Genomic DNA, 20,554 nt, shown 5'->3' on the forward strand with positions numbered 1-20,554 from the left:
CGGTTTGGTTGCTGCAAATCTCTTACAATTATAAGTGGTGTAATGGTGTCTGGTGTTGCAAGCGTAAAGGTGTAAGTAGGGTATGGTTGTATGAAACAGAGCGTAATTCAACTTTCTATACTCTTTGAAGGGGATTTCATACATGGATGCTAGTAAGATGAATGGTGCCATGAGCGTAAAAACAAAATCGAGATTATACTTGAAGAACTACCTGGTCAAAACGCAACATTGTCGAGATTTATGCTGCAGTTCTTTCTATGGTTTACTGTTTGAAGCAGAGTACGCTATCTGTTCCCTTTGTGTTGCCTTGATCAGCACAACAGAGTTACGTTCGCTAAAAATATATATGACATCGAGTTTAAACATTATCAAAGTATTGTGGTACATGCAAGCACAAGTGCATTCAAAACTAGACATGCATGCACACACATCCACACCCACAAACAGACAGATAGACACACACACAAATGTATTATAATTACATTTGTGTGTGCACAGCCACTTAGTGGAGTAGATAAGCCAATTACCTCACAGATTACATGAAAATTATAATCAATCTGTCACTCCAGCAAGAAACGTTCAAGGAAAAGCCAGCTCGGTTTATTCCATCCTGTTTTAATGCTGCCACAGGTGTACAGAACAGACCAGGATTTTCCGTCTAAATGACCCAAATATATGTCCTTCAGTCATTGGTACTCTATTCCAAGAAAAAAAAAAACATATTTAACTGGTGTTGCGAGTTATTCTGTTTTCAAGAGTACATCTAGGAAGATATCTTTGGAACTAAATCTCTTATTTGGCAGTCGCTTTTCTTTTCTTTTCTTTTCTTTTCTTTTCTTTTCTTTTAGTACAGTTACACATAACTTGATTAAGCCTTCGCATACCAGACACATCCATCCGTTTTCGCTCTCATACCTTTTTGAGGGGAAGCTTGATTTGTAACCAAAGAAAAGTGATACATTCATATTGGCAAAATCTGCAGCGATACAGAACCAGTATACCCTTTGTTCCAATGTTTACAGTGTGATAGAATCACCATTGTCGATAACTAGGAGGCCATAAACTCTAAAATCCAAATCCTTTATCTCTATCTCGATCGGTATATTCGTCCTTTCCTACAGTCTTTTTCTTCACGAGAAATTATTTAAAATAAATCGTGTCAATTGTTGTTTATAATCAGTAAATCACTACACTGTATGACTGTACATAGGTAGTCGTCTTCACACGAGAGTTGTGATGCTCCAATCTGAAATGTTCAGTATTTGCCATGATCACTTCATATAGAGTCATGACCCGGAAGTAAATGCACCATATCTTTCAACATCAATTTCAGCCTAGTGCCAGACGAGATGGTGACATGTAACTTGATATCAAAATCAATTAAAGAAAAAGACTTCTTGATACGAACATGTAATGGCTTAAGGCCTCAAATGATATCACAGTGAAGCCATTTTCACGTCAATAATTATCACAACTAGTTTACAAATAAAATACTACCGTCATTTTCATCGCTATATATTATGATTCCGTATCAAATTATTGGGAGTATGAATCGTCCATGTTAATAATGGTGCTTATTATGGCTATGTGAAGATGTATCTTGGGCAACGACATGGGTAAGACATCAGATTGGGGTACATCCCCAAATTTTGATAACTTTGCTTCTTTACATGCTTTACATAAAAATCTTGGATGTCCACTCCCTAACATGATGAAAGTGATATTGTCACTTTATGATGTACAAAACGATATTGTCCACGTAAAGATAACCAACAATTATATTTTAAAATGTACAAGTTATTGATCAACCGTCGAGAGCTCTATGTATCATCAAAGCTACACACATTTTTCTTTTCGTTAATTCTCCGGTGCATTAAAGTGACAATAGAATCATGTCTTTTTCATATTTTGACACTTTACACATGATAAATGCTGACATAATTTACAGTTTACGTCTAGAAGTCAAATCAATGGACGGGTTCATGACACAGTTAAATGAAATGCAAACATTTTGTGTTATTTAAATCTTTTATATTGACAAGTTTTCCTTGCCGCATACGCACGGAAACGTGACATTATTAAGGCACAACGTTTATAAGGCCGCCATTGTACTTTCCTAGAAGACTCTGAGTGTCGTTTTAAAAATTGAATCTATGTAAGAACAGAATCTAAGAAAGTAAAGAAACATCTGTGCAAATCAACTCTTCTTCATCGATAGAAATAATGATGCTGTCAACACTTGCTAGTATTCTAGTAAATTATGTCATGGATCTTGACAATGAGATTTATGTATTGAATGGATACATCACAAATTGCTAAAATAAAATTTGATTTGTAAACCCGCTTTGGTATAATGTCACTCAATTGTTTTCCAGTGACTATTCGTTTACAGTTAAAAATCGAATTGTACAGACATGCCACAGCAAAATACAAGTAAACAAAAAGAAACTATTGCTTAAATCTTCACGCAGTTCATCTGTTTCCCTGCTTTAACATCGGTACTGTATCAACTACCCTTTGTAACCTGTTAAAATGCTTCGATATGTATAAAGACACAATTTTAGTACATTTTGTATACCCAAGTCTGTTTATTCTGGTTTAGAAAACATCATCTGTTTATGATAGTAAGATTGAACCTGAATCTACTCACCTGTTAGAACTATTCAGTGACTCAAAGCTTTTCACATGCACTTTGAAGACATTTCTCCCAGTATTATATGTACAAAATGTATAGATGAACGGAGTGAACTTCGACGTAACTGTTAATGTAAATGATTTGCTTAACATCAAAATGAAGCTGGGTGAGATATTGGAAATTGGAGGGTGAATACTGCGCGATAGGATTTAAGTATAGATATTATTGATAAGTTGAACAAAGACCTAATTACGACATGTACACCAACCGATCTTTTTTTAAGGAGATGAACGACGCTCCTGATGAGAGCAAATTTACTTTGAAAAGAAATCCAACACATCACGAAACGATGCTAATTCCAAAAGAATAACTAATTTTTCCTTACATAATCTTCCTTTGTTTTTCGTTTTGAACAATTATTAATGTCCTTTTGATTGGAGAACCACATGAATATTGTTACACCTTCCAAACGTATGTAGCCTCTATCGCGTATAAAATAATTCCCAATGATAATTAATTAATCACAATTGATATTAACCCCTTGTCCCTTGAATGTGGTTCTATTTCGGTTCGTGACACTTCTTTTAGGTCCCTTGCGAAAATTGTCCTTTTTACGCAAAAAAAAAAATAAAGTCAATCAAAAGCAGTGCTCTTAGTTGGTTAATACTACGTTTAGGGAATTGAAATTAGCGACCAACAGAAAATCGTAACTAAGTGTTTTCAACGTCAAACACATTATGTGTACTACACAATAGACACAAACAGTTGGTGAGCATATCTACTTTCTGAACACCATCGTGACCTTTGACCTAGAGCGAGTTGGCGGAAGACCTCAACGAACTACCAACCACGAGGTGGGGCTGTACAGAGACAGCAAGTCCCCCCTCGTTTCCTATTTACCGAACAGGTCTTCGTTCTGTTGGGTATTCTGCCAAAGCAGCTCTTTGACGTCGACGTCTGACAAGGGTTTGACTGATGGGATGACGTGTAGGCTGAAAGTTGTGCAGCATTCGCCCCGCTTATTTCTGGCCTTGAATACGTACAGCCCCTCGTCGTCCGGCCGCGTCACCAGGATCTGGCAGTGGCAGTCGCACTTGTCGGTCCACACTTTGAAACGCCCACCATCTACAATGTCCTCATCGTCAAGTATCCAATGTACTGCAGATGGAGAAAAATGATGTAGAAAAGGGTCTCAAATCGGTTGATATTCTCCATTACGAAGGTTTGTTAATTCGAAAATGAAATATGGTATGTTATTCCAAATGTCTGTTCTTCCTAAACAATCAAATTACGTTACCTAGTTGTTTGTAATCCGAAAAATAAAATAGGGTTCTATGATATAATAGGTTATTTCGAAGGGTTGTTATTCCCAAGATTCGTTTGACCGAAAATTAAAAAGGTATAGTTATTCCGAAGGTTCTTAAAAGTAAAATAGATTTCTTTCATCCGAAAATCAGAAAATGCGCACTAACGAACCTTCAGAATTACCAACCATATTTCGGATTAACGAGCCTTCTAAGTAACGAACCACCGGAATAGTAAACTGCAACCTTCAAACACTGTTAGTATCCAATACAACACTGCAGTAAGTTGGCCTCATTTCCGAGGCCTCTGTGTTAGAATGCAACCATCTCGGACATCTCAACAATCAATTCGTAGCCATGATCTGAAGCTTAGGATTATAAATCAATGTGGATTGAATTGTAAAGTTAACATAACCTTAAATATTAAGATGCTAACATTAAATGTCCAAAAAGTTATGGTTATGTAAACCGCTATCCCTATAACTGCACGGGCAATTTTATGAAGATTTGTCCTTACAAAGTGAATCAATATAGAAGGCTGTAAATGTCATGAGGACTGCAACCTGTTACGCATTAACTGAAAATCTTGAACATCTTGATCAGGGTTTCCAACCCCCACTCAATTCACCAAACCTTAACTGTCTCACTCTGATGAAGGCATTCTCACGTTGAACCTCTAAAAATAGGAGTAAAACAAGGAATGCCCCCCCCCCCAAAAAAAAAAAAAAAAATCCCACATAATCCGAACTTTCAATATGCCCAAGCCCAAACTTTCGAGATTTTCCCACGGGCAAACTCTATCCATGCATTTGTTGAAATCTTTATCGAAGTATGCACCAGAGTGCACCATGTAAATGTAAAATATTTATTGCTAAAGCTCTCTCCGGGGAGGGGAGGGGAGGGGAAGACACTTCCCTTCCACACCGTCCCAACCCCCCCCCCCCCCGCCCCTCACCACCACCACCACCACCACCACCACCACCACCATCGTCGCTTTGATCGATCAGGTTTGGTCACTAGCTTCCTCACAGTGCTACACTCTAAACTCTAACTTAAAGGTATTGTTTACCATTGGGAGCAGTGATTTCAGAAATGTTCGAGTTATCACATTTGAAGCATATGCATTGGTCAGTTGTATCACAAAACATCCTCAAATATAAAAAATTCGCTAGAAAATCTAAAATATAAGGAGATATCACTGTTTTTCTCTATTCTATTATAACTATTGTTTACATTTTGTATATTCAGCAGTACTTAACATTGATTATGCTGATTGAAATTTGTACATTGGTCGTTTCTATCCGTAACACACATTTTAGAACTATTTTGAAGTACAAAAATAGGGTTTTTGTTTCATCTGCAAATGTTAAATAATGCCTTTAAGGTAGGCATTAAATGGTGGTTGTTTAATACAAACTCCGCCTTCTTCTTCTACTTGAAACTCTTCTTCTCATATCTATACTTACCTGAGTCGGGTTCTTCTGTAAGTCGACAAAAAAGATTGACCCTCTTGCCTTCGTCTATCGACCTCGTCTGCTGTCGGACCTCGATCTTGGGCCCCTTGTAGCTCGGTTTGTTTCCAGCTGGCGGGAAGACAACCGAAACGGACAGACAAAACGAACACACAGACAGACACGCGGAAACAGAACACCCGAACAGACGAACAGACATGTGGGATGGACGTACACGATTGATGGAAAATGGGATTGGATGAAGAGAGAAGGGAGGGGGAGGAGAAAAAGAAAATGGAAATGTTGCATGGATGTAAATGCATGACCAATATTATGTGATAATGATTTGGATTGCAATGACATGAATTGCATTCCGATAGCCAATGGCAGAAATAAAATGGTGTATGCATGGGAAAACATTGGAAACGTTCAGTTCATTATACTTCTTGTCTCGATTAACCAAAAAATCAAGAAAGTAAGAAATAAAAAAAGATACAGAAGGTGATCCGAGAGGATACTCGGATCACCTAATAAACCTATAGATCGGGGGGAAAATCAGACTCTTTCAACTATTGATGTGGCTCATGAGGAGCCTTTCATGAAATGAAATTAATATAAAATCAAAATAAAAAAAAGACAGGTCCCTTACATCGCTGAATTGGCATATAATATGTTTGCATATAATAACTGTTTGCATATAATATGTCATTATGCTTGTCGCTTGCAATTAAATTAATTGACTAAACAATGCAATGACTCCTGCAATTTCAAATGCAGAGTTATTTTCCAGCGTATATGAATAGTTATAAAAAAGATATAACTTTTGTCGCACAGATATCAGTAATATCCTTTGATTGATTTGCAGGTACTGTTCTCTTCTGTCGCAAAATTTTAATCTTGATGCTGCAGTTTAGACTTTGACAATCTACATGTACTATAAGAGTGATAACGGAAATCGTAAGCCTGAAAAGAGACCATGTATGGGCTTTGTACTTGTAGTGGGTTTGCCCCGTTCATATCACTGCCGATGAATCAATTCTGTCATCGTGCCTTGGACCATCCACCTTGGACCATCCAACAGACAAATTAGATATTGTAATTACACATCCCTGGACAATCATTTACAAGCATCAAACATCATAACGAAAGGGAGTAAAATACTCGATAAAGATATACATAGATCTTACATACAATACTTGCATATTATACTTATTGCGTTTACTTAATTCTATTCCATCACTGTTAAGCTCGGTGATGTTCGTTATTCCAAAGGTCCGTTAATCCGAAAATTAAATTTTCGTTTTTCCGAAGGTTCGTTATTCCGAAATACACAAATTGCTTATAATCGTTATTATAGATGTTCGTTAATCCGACAATGAAATAGGGTTCGTTAATCCGACAATGAACACTGCGGCGTTATTTCGAAGGTTCATTATTCCGAAGGTTTGTTTATCCAAAAATATGAAATAATACTCAGTATTCGAAGGTTCGTTAAACCCAAAATGAAATGAGGTTTGTTATTATGAGGGTTCGTTTATTCGAAAACTATATGAGGAAAACGAAGAGAAAGTACGTATACTGACGAACCTTGGGAATTACGAACCTTATTTCTTTTTCGGAATAACGAACCCTATTTCGTTTTCTGATTAACGAACCTTCGGAATAAGGGACCTTTGGTCATTTTCGGATTAACGAAACTTCAGAATTACGAACTGTAACTATTATTATTCTGATCAAGGTAACGGTTAAAAAAAGAATTGAAAGACTTTCTATTTGATCTTGTTGACGTTTTTCAAACTATAGTTAAAATAGCTATTATTTTATGGCCTAACGCTTATTCGTTACTTACGAAAAAATCAAGAATAACAGAATAATGTGTTATTAGCTGAGTAACTGCTTAGAGAAGGGTTGTATTTGTTACACAAAATTTGATAACGTCACCTCGGATTGATTTTTTGATTTCGGTATATTTCTTTTACCCAAATCGTATGGGATTTCAAATATTATAGATAAACAATTCTCCACTTTATTTTCAAAACCAAATTGTGAAGAAATTCCGCCGCGATGGTAAATGCAGTCTGCATGTAGTTAACGCTACTTCTCTTACAGGAATAGGTCAATTCAAAATTCCCTGGCGTTATGTTTGATACAAAGGCCCAAGGTTTCAAATCGTAAAATATTCATAGATGGTGAAATTTAGAAGGTAGGTTGTTATAATATCAAAACCTTTTTTTCAATTTCCATTTTTTTATGAGTCAGCAAATCACAGACTCACAGCCCTCACACACAGAGAGAGAGAGAGAGAGAGAGAGTTTTGATAGGTAGTCTAAAGGATAGTGTTTGAGACTGTGTCTTTATTTCTTTCATAGATATCAATTTTGCTTTCTTTATTATTTTCGTTTCCTAAGCTTTATATTTGTTCTACTTTAATTATTTCCTGAGAGGTCCACAACTTACAAGCCACGATTTTTTTAAGGAAATCCCTCCATTTCAATTGTAAATATAAACTTGTTCTACTTGTTCTATTTGTTTTTAATCGAGTGATGACTCAGAAGTACTCAAAAATACTCATAGGTGGTTCTTAATATTATCCAACACGAAAAAATAGTTGTTTTATGGGAAAATGGTTAATTTTATCCGAATCAGTATTCATGAATCATATTTATATTTAACGTGCTAATTTCTTTAGTCAAGATAAGTCCAATCAACAGAAATTGTTTGAATAATATAGGATCTACAATATGAGTTAAACCATTAAATTAATAGAAGTTCAAATGACTTGAATTTTTATTATCATTTTAACATATGACGTATTTTCCATGAAGGGCCTATATTGAAAGTCTGAGCAGAGAGGTGTGAGCTAGTATTAAAGACTTAAATGAAGTGTGGATATAAGGGGGAAGACTTTTGTTTTATTTGAAAATTAAGAAAAATGAGGTGAATCACGTATGGACAGAATATCTTTTTTACATTCCACAGAGTTGGCAGTAGTCTTTAGATTACTCTCTAAACTCTCGCTATTCACAACTTTATTTATGTGTCCGATACTTGTCCCAAATTTCACGGATTTGCTTCTTTTATTTTCCTGTTTTTAAACAACATTTATAAGAATGCAATTTTCTTTTGATTTCTGCGTTGATATGAAAAAGTCGGAGTGATGTTGCTCGCCACAAATCGATAACGCTGACACAATACAACATTGATAACTAACATCACTAATGCAAAGTGAACTAAGATATCGCACTTTATAGTAGCTGGATTATAGATTGCAACAAAAAAAAAAAGAAAGAAAAGGACTTAAACTTCAATGTACGAATCAGTTAAGATAGAGTTTTGAGGCGACTCCATTAGCGCGTTGTTTCATCTTTGCACATGTCTTCGCAACCGATAATGATCAATGGTGAAAACATGATCAAAATTCACACTTTCATTATTTTCTAATTTTCTGGCCGGTTTGAAAGAAACTTTCGATGTTCGGTTCGTTAGATTACCGTGCACCTGGAGGTGGCCAAGAAAATTTTCTCTTTTAAATAGATTATACGTGTTTCTAGACGCCCTACCCATCTTCAAAATCGTCTCCCCTTTTTCCCCCTCTTCTCATCACCTTGTCACGTAGTTCTATTCCATCATTGTCATAACAGCTTAACGCCTTGTTGCCATTTTGTGGGTTCAAGAAGGCACGCGTTGAAAAGATACGAGCCATAATGATACGGCTCAATATCAAGTGTCATGTAATGGTATTTTACAACTTGGCCTATTGTACGGGTATACATGAACGCGTCCCTTAATTGATCGGCTCGGCTGCAGCAACAGGCTCTGTAATGCTACTTGAGCTTTATCAACTGTCATGTTTGTAAGGCCACCGACAGGTGACCCAACCTGACTATCAAATAGCAGATGAGATTAACTGCTTCGGAATGACAAAAGAATATCAGATAATTCGCATGTGACTAAATCTAACTATTTGAAATGAAAATCAATTTAGAAAAGAGAAGACAATTTGAACTTAAAGCAGGGAGAAATGCAGATTTTCATATAACTGGAGAATTTAACAAGGACAAACATTATGGAGACAATAACTGCATGGACCTTATTGAAGGGGCATTCCGGACGATTTTCATAATTTCACTTCTTCATAAGCACAATATCGACAGCTCCGTATATAGATATTTGAATTTATTGTGTTCCTTGAGAAGAGAAACCAATACTCTGAAAAAACCTTGAACAAATTACACTGAACAATGATGATGACATAGGAGGCTCACTTATTTCAGAAATGTAGCAAAGTAATTCTATTACAATACCGCTTGCTTAACAAGTTCACCTGTGTTAAATCTTTGCATACCTTCTTCTTTTGTTCTGCTTTCTTGAGCCCCAACTCATGCATTACTATGGTGAGGCTGCCATGTCATCATTCTTGTTCATTGCAATTTGCTTTAAATTCTAAAAAATTCTCATTCCTCAACCCAATCACTATAAAATCTGAAACTCTGTACACAGTGTAACTAATTTATATTTGTTGTAAAATGTAAAAGTCTAAAAATCATCCGAAGGGCTCCTTTAATCATGTTAATGTAGGAATCATGGCAACCTGAAAGCACCTGAAAGAATACATACGTGACTGCGACGACAGATGCACAACTTATTTGACTTGTTTAACAGACGAAATATTACCCTGATATATGTCACGTGTAAGAAGACTTTTCAACATGAATGTGATCGCAATATACCGGTTATAGGAGACAAATAGCTTCCATTTTTTCTTGCGATTAAATGAACAGTAAATTCGTTGTCTATTATTTCAACTGCAAATACTCTCGATATAAATGTTAATATTAAATATGAGTGTGCGTCTGCTTAAACATATAATTATATACATGTATATGTATATATATATATATATATATATATATATATATATATATATATACATATATAATGATCTATTATTCATATACACGTGCAAGTTTATGTAATCATATACAAAATTTCAAAGAATTAGTTTTTCGTTTCTGTTTTCATCTTTGGTTACCACAACAACTATTCAGTACTGTCTTATAAAAACTAGATCACCTATTCATGATGAAAAGGTATCCTCGTTTAAAGGACTGTATAGAATAAACTCATTGTGACATCCTTCATTTTCCTATTTGTTCCTGTGGTATCATGTGCTATAAAACAAGACAGGTAAGGCGCCGTAACAGTCGAGTGTCTTCGCATGAGTAAACACACTTGTGTATAGGTTATTATCTAAACGGCACCACAGCGAAAGAAGTATGAAAGGCAGGCCTGCGATCCACCCGTGATTGACGTTCCCCTATCTTGTCGATGAAGTTTATTGTTGGCAAGGCGTCTAGCCTTGTGCAAGACCTTTCGAAACGCTTGTTATATAAGATGCCTATATAGATATATAATTAACGAGTCCTTTTTTTTCAACATCGTAATCGTTCACCAATTTGATTTTGCCTTGAAGCAAAAATAGCTTTGATTGAAATGGTTAAACGATAATTTGAGTAAATAGGATTGATAGTTACTATTCTTCTTCGTTTATTCCATATTTGTCGTAAAGCGAAGTCTCTGTACAATCCATGCAGTCCTAATATGTGTGCTGTCATTTTTTTCTTCTGTGAAAAATGACAAGAACCTACGCTCCTTACCTATAATAATAATAATAATAATAATAATAATAATAATAATAATAATAATTACAGTTATAATTATTACAATTATAATTATAATTATAATTATAACCATAATCATTATTATTATTATAAATGAAGATAATAATAATACAATTCTCGGCAGTTTGACATCACATTATATGAATATAATACTCTTTTGCAAAGGAAGAGGCCAATTAAACAATGTGTTCAAATGAACCTAAGAGTAATTTAAATAATCCCTGGTAGCTTTTTTCAACCGGTGCATTTTTCTATTCTTTTTGTCGTAAAACAGGAGCGCAGAATAGGAGAGAAGTACTATACATGGAGGGACGCAGAAAGAAGGGAGCCAAAATTAAGACCAAAAAGAAATATGCACAGTTACATATAGAGATAACATGTATGATGAAGAGCAGGTAATGTCAATGTATGATTGAAGAGACTGGTGTGATAGCGTGAACGCCGAGAATAAGGGGGGGGGGAGTACCACAGATTTTTGAAATGAGGAGATATTACGTGACTGTAGAAGAGATAAACTTAATGAGAATGAACGTGAGATAAAAGAACGACAAAGAGATGTTTAGCGTTTTATCGAAGGAGAGAAGAGGTAAATGCACTGCTTGTGTCTACATAGGTGAGGCATATCAATGTCACTTTGTAGATATCTTTGATGAGCGAAGGAAGCTGGGGTGATAATGTGAACGCCAAGATTTTAAAGAAAAGCAACAGTAGCGTGGGAAAATTTTTTGAAATGAGGAGATATCACGTGGCTGTAGAAAAGACAAATGAGAATGAACTTAAGATATAAGAACGGCAAAGAGCTGAGGTGTTTAATCAAAGGAGGGAAGAGGTAAATGCACTGATTGTGTCTGCACACAGGTGAGGCATATCAATGTCAGTTGTAGATACCTTGATGAGCGAACGAGACTGGTGTGATAGTGAAAACGCCGAGATTTAAAAGAAAAGCAATAGCAGTAGCGTCAACAAAGAAAGTTTTGACATGAGGAGATATCACGTGGCTGTAGAAAAGATAAAGGAGAATGAACATGAGATTTAAGAGGAATGATGTTTGATCAAAGTAGGGAAGAGGTAAATGTACTGTTTGTGTCTGCACAGGTGATAATGTCAGCTTGTAGATATCCCGGATGAGTGGTAAATGGCATAACGCCATGGGAATGGGATGATAAGCAGTCCAATGCTTGTTTTGATGAGGACTTTGGCATCGGAAGGTATCTTGAAGTGTTAAATTGACATACGGGTTTACTTTGGAATAACAGACTTTATAGAATAATGGTTTACGTGCACAATGCCATGCCCACGTGATTTGAAGGCGCCACACGTTTGGAATGTGCTTCGTTTAACAACTTTTTTTCTGATGAAGACTGCCATTCCAACTGCGGAGTTGACTGATAACTATTCATGACATTCTCTTTGGTTCAAAAGACAGATTAATGATGAAAAATCAGCTTCTCCAGCAAAGGAGACACTATGTATGGGTTAAGAAGTAGACGTTTTCGCCCAAACACGTACATTACCAAGTACGCCCATAGCAGTATCACGTGATCATTTTATTTCTGTTTAGCGGGTAGAGAGACTTTCTCATAATAAAGTGAACATTATGCATGTATAGGTGTGCTTTTTTTCTGGTAAATCAAAATGAATCGACATCCAATGTGGACATATGATCAGAACAGCATTTACTTTCATTATGAAGTGAATTGAATGAATATATTAGAAAATGAGCAACGAGCGAGTGAAATAAATGATTCAAGATATCTGAAGTGAGGTAATTGCAAAACAACAGTATCATAACATGAAACGATTACGTCAAGGGTGAAAATAATCATTTGACCACGTGACTTTTTACTGACACTGGGATAAACAGGTAATATCAAACTGTTTTTGAAGAAAGGTTAACTGGCAGAATCATGACATTTTACAAAACATCCTTTTTATGTATTTGTTGTATTTCACCTCCACTCTTAAAACATCCGGGCCAGAACTGACCCGGAAAGGGTCCGTTGGGGTCACACCCCGTTCCGGGTCAGAAATGACAATGAATGGGGTCAAATATGACCCCATTCAGAGTCATGAATTGGGTAAGGGTGACCCTATTTCGGGTCTTAATGACCAAATTCCAAGTCATTTTTGACCAGGAAAGGGTGTGACCCCAACGGACCCGGTTCCGGGTCATTTTTGACCAGGAAAGGGGTGTGACCCCAACGGACCCGGTTCCGGGTCATTTTTGACCCGGATTTTTTTTTTAGAGTGTCCGTACGGAAATTCTTGTTCTTTCTTTCTTTCTTTCTTTCTTTCTTTTCTTTCTCTTACAGACGGCCTGTGGATGAATGTCGTTCAAGGATTTCAGCTGACTACATTTCTTTTCAAGAATGATTTTTATCATGATTATATTCTGATAAAGCACTTACCTGACATGCTTTTATTCCTTTATATTTGATGTAATCCAGAAATGTCCTCGTCTAGGATTGGCTGGGAAAATCTGTTGCTTCGGCAGGTTCAGAGGAAGAGCTGTCATTAGAAAACGGTATGAAAAAAAAGCTAAACATAATTCTTTAGAACAAAATTCGACATTTTGGAATATATACGTAACATCACTACATGTGTACACTCCTCAATATAATACATTGAATTTCTTTTTTCCTCTCTCTCTCTCTCTCTCTCTGCGCATACTTTCATACAATTTACTTAAATATAACAATTCGATAATACATATATAGATAGATAATGGAATTAATGTTCACATTTTCTTTCTTCGAGTCATGTATATTGTAATCTGTATATTGATTTGTGTGTGTGTGTGTGTGTGTGTGTGTGAGAAAGTACTGAAAAGAGTTTTGATTTATACATGAAATTATATATTGAAGAAAGTTAATCAATCAAACAAACAAAAAGCATTTTCTCTCTCTCTCTCTCTCTCTCTAGCATTTAATTCACTTTATAGCCAGGGTTCGACTTAGCTGTGGCTTAGACTGACCTGTGAGTGTCTAATGCCACTATGCACCCCATTTTCGATATCACCTAATTGAGCTTTTAAGGAAACTGTTGGCCCTTCAAAGGATGAATGCACCTTTAAGAGAATATACTATGTCTGTAAATCAGATACTCCACGACTATACCCTGTCCTGAATAGTGACGCCAGTAGGTCAGCAGATATAAACACGTCCATCAGACCCTGGGCCATACAGCAATGACAAGCCTGCGAGGTAGCCTGTGAGATTAGCCTATGTTCAAGACTAAGACTACAATAATTGTGACAGTCCAATTGACTATAGTTAGGTATTATCAGTCAACGTGGGTAGTTCACCTCACAATTAACAGCAAAATTGTATGAGCAAAATATGAAGTACAGCTTTAAAAAAATCGATGTGAAAGTGAATGTCATCATTCATCAATCCTTTAACATCTACAGGAGACAGAGAGGGAGCCAGGGCACAGAGAGATAACAGTGGAATGATAACATTATGCAACAGGGAGGTGATTACTGATTAGGATGGGCGGAGACACAAACAAACACACACATCGAAGTAACTTAATGTCAAATCAGTGCGAGCATGAGACACAGTCACAATTACTCTTTCTTCAAGACTCAGCTATAGATGATTGATTCGTACTTCAAACGACCTGTAGCAGTTGTCATGAATTATTATCAAACATTAATTTTGTTTAAAAAAAAAGGATTTAGGACTTTGTCATCGAGAAAAAATCAGTCTGACTTGATAAATGGAAAGGGAAAAATACAGAGAACCCTTCGGTTCAGAGCGAAAAAAAAAGAACATGTGGACATATTTATGTTCATCATTCAACATGTAAAGAGAAATAACAAGTTGATTAATTCTAGACCAGGGATGGAACAGAGACTACTATAAGTACTACACGATGTATTGACACAGATGATGCCAATAACGGAACAAGGTGCATACAGAGCACGTTGGTAAGTCATGACCAAATAAGAGAACAATAAGCTGATTGCAAATAAAAATTACTTAAACCAAGTTAGATTAAAGGACAAGTTCACCTTCATAAACATAAGGATTGAGAGAATGCAGCAATATTAGTAGAACACATCAGTGAAAGTTTGAGGAAAATTGGACAATCGATGCAAAAGTTAGTTCAATCAAGTTCAAGTTCAATCATAGTTTATTTCCAATCAAAGAAAATCAAAACGTAATGCAAAGTATACATATCATAAAATGATATTGTCTACACTTTTACAAAAGGTTCATGTTATATACGAAATAAATTATATACATCAACATATGTACAATAATCAGAAGGAACGATGCGTATACATGTATACTTCGCGAGCTTTCAGAAAATAACTTCAATTTTGGAAAATAGCGATCCACAAAATGAATGAATTTTTATGAATTTTTATGAATTTTTAAAATTTTTGTGTTGGAACCGCTGGATGAGGAGACTACTAAGGCTCGTGATGTCATATGAGTACAACAGTGTAAAGAAAATGTAAAGAAAATTCAACATATTTTCACTTTTTTCGCATAATAAAAGAGCACTTGATTTGACTCTTTCTAAAGACAATGGGAATAATATTACCCATAACATAAGTCAGTAACGAGTCAAGGGAATGTAAATTTTTTTCAAAAGATGAAATTTTGTGAAATTCTCTTTAAATTTTCCTTATAATTGTTGTACGCATGTGCCATCATACACTGCAGTAGTCTTCTCATCCAGCGGTGACTGCACAAAAACCGTTCAAAAATTCATAACTTTTGAACGGATTGTCCTATTTTCCTCAAACTTTCAATGATGAGTTCTACTAATATTGCTACATTCTCTCAATCCTTTATGTTAATGAAGGTGAACTTGTCCTTTAATAATCGGATATCACAATGAATTTCTATAACATGGTATAATAAATTACGTACTCTTAATCACGAAAGTAATAACGCCATGATTGCATTGCAAGTGACAAAGAGATTCAAATCAAAGTAACTCTGAGTGTATTCAGAGAAATGGACTAATCGAGCTCCTTAATCATCAAACAGGAGGAAAATCATGTGTTCAAATGTTTGTGTATACATAAGTGCATATCAAAGGTATTAATCAAAGCAGGATGCGTTTCAGAAGTACATGTATTGCAATTTAGACCTAAATTTCTACGTTATACCAAGATATCAGGATAGCTAGCGTCAACATCAAAAAGAAATATTAACAACTAATTTCCCAGTTTCATTCTGATACTAATATTTCATATTCACCTACAAGTTCACATCTTTTAAAATCTATATTGAAATCAAGAAAATTGTAAAATCATCAATGGATCACCATAATTTGAAGTGAAACTTGACATTTCAGTTTGGCCTTAATTTTCTTAGGAGCACTCCAATAACATGAATAATGTATGGATTGTGTTGTAAGCAATATTGACATCTGCGTGGTTCCGATCACCAGTGCGTGTTAAAGAACGGGCTGGCACTAAGCATTATTTAACTTAATGATGTTTCGGATGTGAGTGGAAATGCGTATAATTTTTAGGTAAGCATCTAACGGCTTGCATATACATTGTGTGTATTCGTCTGAACGGTCAAAAAGGCAGGCAAATAAACATCTTTACTATATAAATGCGCCCACTGCCGATGATACTGACGATGTATGCCGACATGTTGGTTGAGTCACGGTTAATTATTGATAATGCAGAACAGACATGAGGATACATCTGTCATAAGACAATATACTTTAAAACTTAAAAAAAACTTAACAAAAATTACGTGACAAACACAAAGATTCAGACTATTAGAATAAACTATGTAGTTTGGTAGTTGCAAAGTCAAGCAACTTTACTGGCTGGCTTGCTCGACATTGCTTATCTTTCTTTTCTTTTTTTTTTGTTTCTCTTTCGATTATGTTTGTACCGTGAATATGATTTAAACGAACTAGACATATAGTAAATTCTTAGATCCTCAAAGTCGAGAGTCGTCAATCGATTGAAACTGCACGGAGCCAAGATCACTGAACTGAATATAGGAACCAATTGATGGCATATATTGAACCCTTCACCGATATTATATTGTTACTAAAGTTTTATTAAGTGATGGGCATTTTTCTGTTTTGCAAACAATTTTTAAATATTTTCCCATTATTTTCTCATATATATGAAGATAAAGACATTTTACATTATGACAGGGACAAGATGAATGGCTCGCGGTACAAGGTGCGTTACCATGGCGGCAAAACAGCTACATCACTGCTTCGAAAGAACAGCGACTAAAACAAGTGTAGTCATGTGATGGCACACGACACCGGAAATACATTTTTCCCATGAACACACACAACAGATACTGTAACATGACATGATAGAGAGGAAATGTTGAACACTCAAAGAATGTGACTAGTCATATGCAAACCATTACTGCCATACACTTACCGAGGAAGCTGGGTATTGCCAAAGGTATATTATTATGTCAAAGATGCGTGGTTGCATCCTTAACATTTTATAACCAAGATTCGATATCTATTTCCCTTCTTTACCACCTTCTCCCACACTCAGACACACGAATGAAGTATCGTTATCAGCATTTTCTTTTTCTTATGAGCAGAAATATACATATATGTTCTATTGAATATTATATTCTATCCTCATCTTGCAACTCTTTCATCCTCATGATTATGATGAATAGTACAGCTTCCAAATTCTTAATCATAATATCTATGTGCATGTGCTTGTGAGTATGAGTGTGTGTATGTGTGTGTGTGTGTGTGTGTGTGTGAAAAGGGTAGAAGAAAGCGAGAGAAATCGTGGTGTATAAAAACATTTTTAATAGGCATTCTTTAAAAATAATACTGGTGTTCTTGCAAATGGAGTTATATTAATGATGTTACAACGCATTGGGCAACCAGTTAATCCATGAGTTTATTTGTTTGTTTGTTTATATAAACTACTTACTTGTTCTGCTGTTTCTAATTGATTAAAATAGAGACATGACACTCAAGAGAATAAATATAAAACTTTTATACTTTGTCTATTTGGATTATAAAATTGTTTCATTATCGGTCTCTTACGTACACAAAACTATACATCAAACTGATTTATCTAGCACTGAAAATGAGGGTATAGGCCGATAGATGACGATGGATAAAAGAAAATGAAAAGTCTGTATATCAAATGACCACATGATGTGCTCCCAGAAAAATACGATTTAGCAACAACTTAACATCCACTGAAAAAAAAAAAATCTGACATAGCAACTATATGCAGGACTACTTCGTTACACGACCAGCATGTAGGCATAGTCACGGTGTAGGCACGTATACCTGTCTACTGAAGCCTGCGCGCCTGGCATACCACGAGATATCACCATACAACTAGGGGTCATTTAACTAAAATTACACTCACAAAACAGAATCATACAACAGAATATCGGGAAACGCTTCAGTGGCTTAAGCCAGATGTGAGGAAAAACCCAGCGACACAAACCGAACAACATGAAAACGATTACCTGCTAAGTTAATTGGAAGCGGTTTATCCGGGCGCACGGCGTGGAATTCTGACGATGGCGGCGGGTAAGACGAGGATCTCCGTGTATTGAACGGTGTGTGGCGGGTTTAACGCGCCCTGAGCCTGTTGCATAAAAGAGCGCGGGAAAGGGACAGTAAGGGACCGCTCTAATGGAGATGCCATCCAAACTCTAATCGCCCATCCGTCATCCGATCGCAGGGAGAGGTATGCATGGGAGACTGGGGCGACTACCGACGAACTCTGGGCAGCGGATTGCACAAATAAACCGTCCCGCTTTCTCCGCCTGGATTTTAACTAGCGTATACACACACGCATACACAGAGACACATACACACAAAGAAAAAATAAAGAAGCAATAAAGTCGCTTTTGAAGAGTCAATCATTATTTTTATCAGTAAGGTCAGAGTGACCAGATGGACATTCATCAGTTGAGCTCTTACTGTCCTTTGCAAAGTCCCTTTTAACTGTTAATTCATTCTATTTCAAATCTATAAGACAGAGATGCAAATTTTACCAACGTTATAACTTTACTTCTTGTTTTAAAATATTATTTTAGAGATTATATCTTATTAATCGTTACTTAACTTTATCTCATACAGCTGTAACGCCTGCATATCTAATTGAATTTGATGTCGGGAATTCACTGTGCGTATGAAACAAGTCACATGTTCACACCACAAGCTATTGACCTTAAAACAACGAACTGTCATTGCGGTTTGCGTCATTGCCTATACAGCGGCTCCGTATGTTACACACGTGTAACGAGATTTAATTGGCAGTCTTTGGGTGCACATTTGGAAAAGACTAAAAGGTGAAGGTAAACAGATACATGGATAGACAGATAGAAATCGACAAGGAGACAAGAGAGATAGATGCAGAAATAGATAAGGCATGTAGATAGGTAGACAGATAGATACTTAGCTATACAAGGGAATATAATAGATAGAGAAATAATATATGAAATGTATGTATGATCAAAGATGATAAAGAATTGTAATGTGCATATAATCCTTCGGATAATTTGTGTTGGTATGTTCCTCGACGAATATAATTATGAATCAAACATTGTTATCGGTAGCGTCGTATATAGGGCAGTACTGCTGACAATTTTGAGACGTGTTTCTGTGGGTCTATTAAAATGATGAAGGAGGCGAGTTCAGTTCTTGAACGATCGACCAGAAGCCTCCTCAGAGCATACAAGCAAAGCTTGAAACGATTATAAGAACCAAAGACCGTAAGCCGCAGACAGCAAGCCTGAGACAGAAGGGCATTCAGGGCTAACTCCTCAGCAATGTGACCGGGGCGGGGAGATGCTTCCACTCGTGTAATCAAATCCCTGTCACGTGACCCGTTACCGGGTTGGATGTCTCGGTCCGAAGGGGAAGTGCCCCCGTCAGGAAAGCCCAAATTTAGTTCAGCTGTCCCGTGTCGTCTGCCCTGACGCAAGCACCGAGGGTCGTTTAAAGGAACTCACGGTGCCTCAGAAAATAAAATGTATTATATGCATTTTATGTACTATACTAAGAGACTATGGACATTCTGATGAGGATAATTCCACATCTACTGATGAAAGTATTAAAGCTTGAATACATGAAATTTGATATAGTTGGCATATAATATCATATGTATGTATGTGTTTGTGTGTTTGTGTGTGTGTGTGTGTGTGTGTGTGTGTGTGTATGTGTGTGTGTGCGTGTGCATGATTGTGTGTATAACGTGTGTATTTGTATCATGTACGTTATAAGTGATGTTGTACATGGAAGTTAAACACGCGTGCATATATACAGCATGAATCAGCAGTTATAGCTTTGGTTGAGCGGGTTCCCGGATGGCAATTCAAATGAGCTCATTATTGAATGGAAATAAACTACACTGTACTACATGTATCAAGAGAGCTGCGTACTCCTGACTATTCAATGTGTGTATACGTTTGTTATTTGTGAGCGCGCACTCGTTACGTCTTCTTGATTGCATGCTATGCTTGTGTCAGTTTTGGTCTTACGAAG

At 36.3% G+C, this 20,554-nt stretch overlaps 2 protein-coding genes across 2 annotated transcripts in view; one reads left to right on the forward strand and one right to left on the reverse strand.

Moving 5' to 3' along the window:
• Nucleotides 1-595: 595 nt before the first annotated feature.
• On the reverse strand, nt 596-18,700 carry LOC140239504 (fibroblast growth factor receptor 1-like). The gene is made up of 4 exons (XM_072319335.1): nt 18,529-18,700; nt 13,480-13,579; nt 5,406-5,522; nt 596-3,793 (listed from the first exon to the last, which is right to left on the reverse strand). Exons 2-4 carry the CDS (start codon nt 13,484-13,486, stop codon nt 3,528-3,530), a joined length of 390 nt encoding a protein of 129 aa, XP_072175436.1. The 5' UTR covers nt 13,487-13,579; nt 18,529-18,700; the 3' UTR covers nt 596-3,527.
• Nucleotides 18,583-20,554, forward strand: part of LOC140239579 (uncharacterized) — a 124,977-nt gene continuing 123,005 nt past the window's right edge. Inside the window, exon 1 of the mRNA XM_072319410.1 lies at nt 18,583-18,592. Coding sequence (XP_072175511.1) covers nt 18,583-18,592 — 10 coding nt within the window. The remainder of the gene's footprint in view (nt 18,593-20,554) is intronic.

Source organism: Diadema setosum, chromosome 16 (assembly GCF_964275005.1).
Source record: "Diadema setosum chromosome 16, eeDiaSeto1, whole genome shotgun sequence".
Taxonomy (NCBI): domain Eukaryota; kingdom Metazoa; phylum Echinodermata; class Echinoidea; order Diadematoida; family Diadematidae; genus Diadema; species Diadema setosum.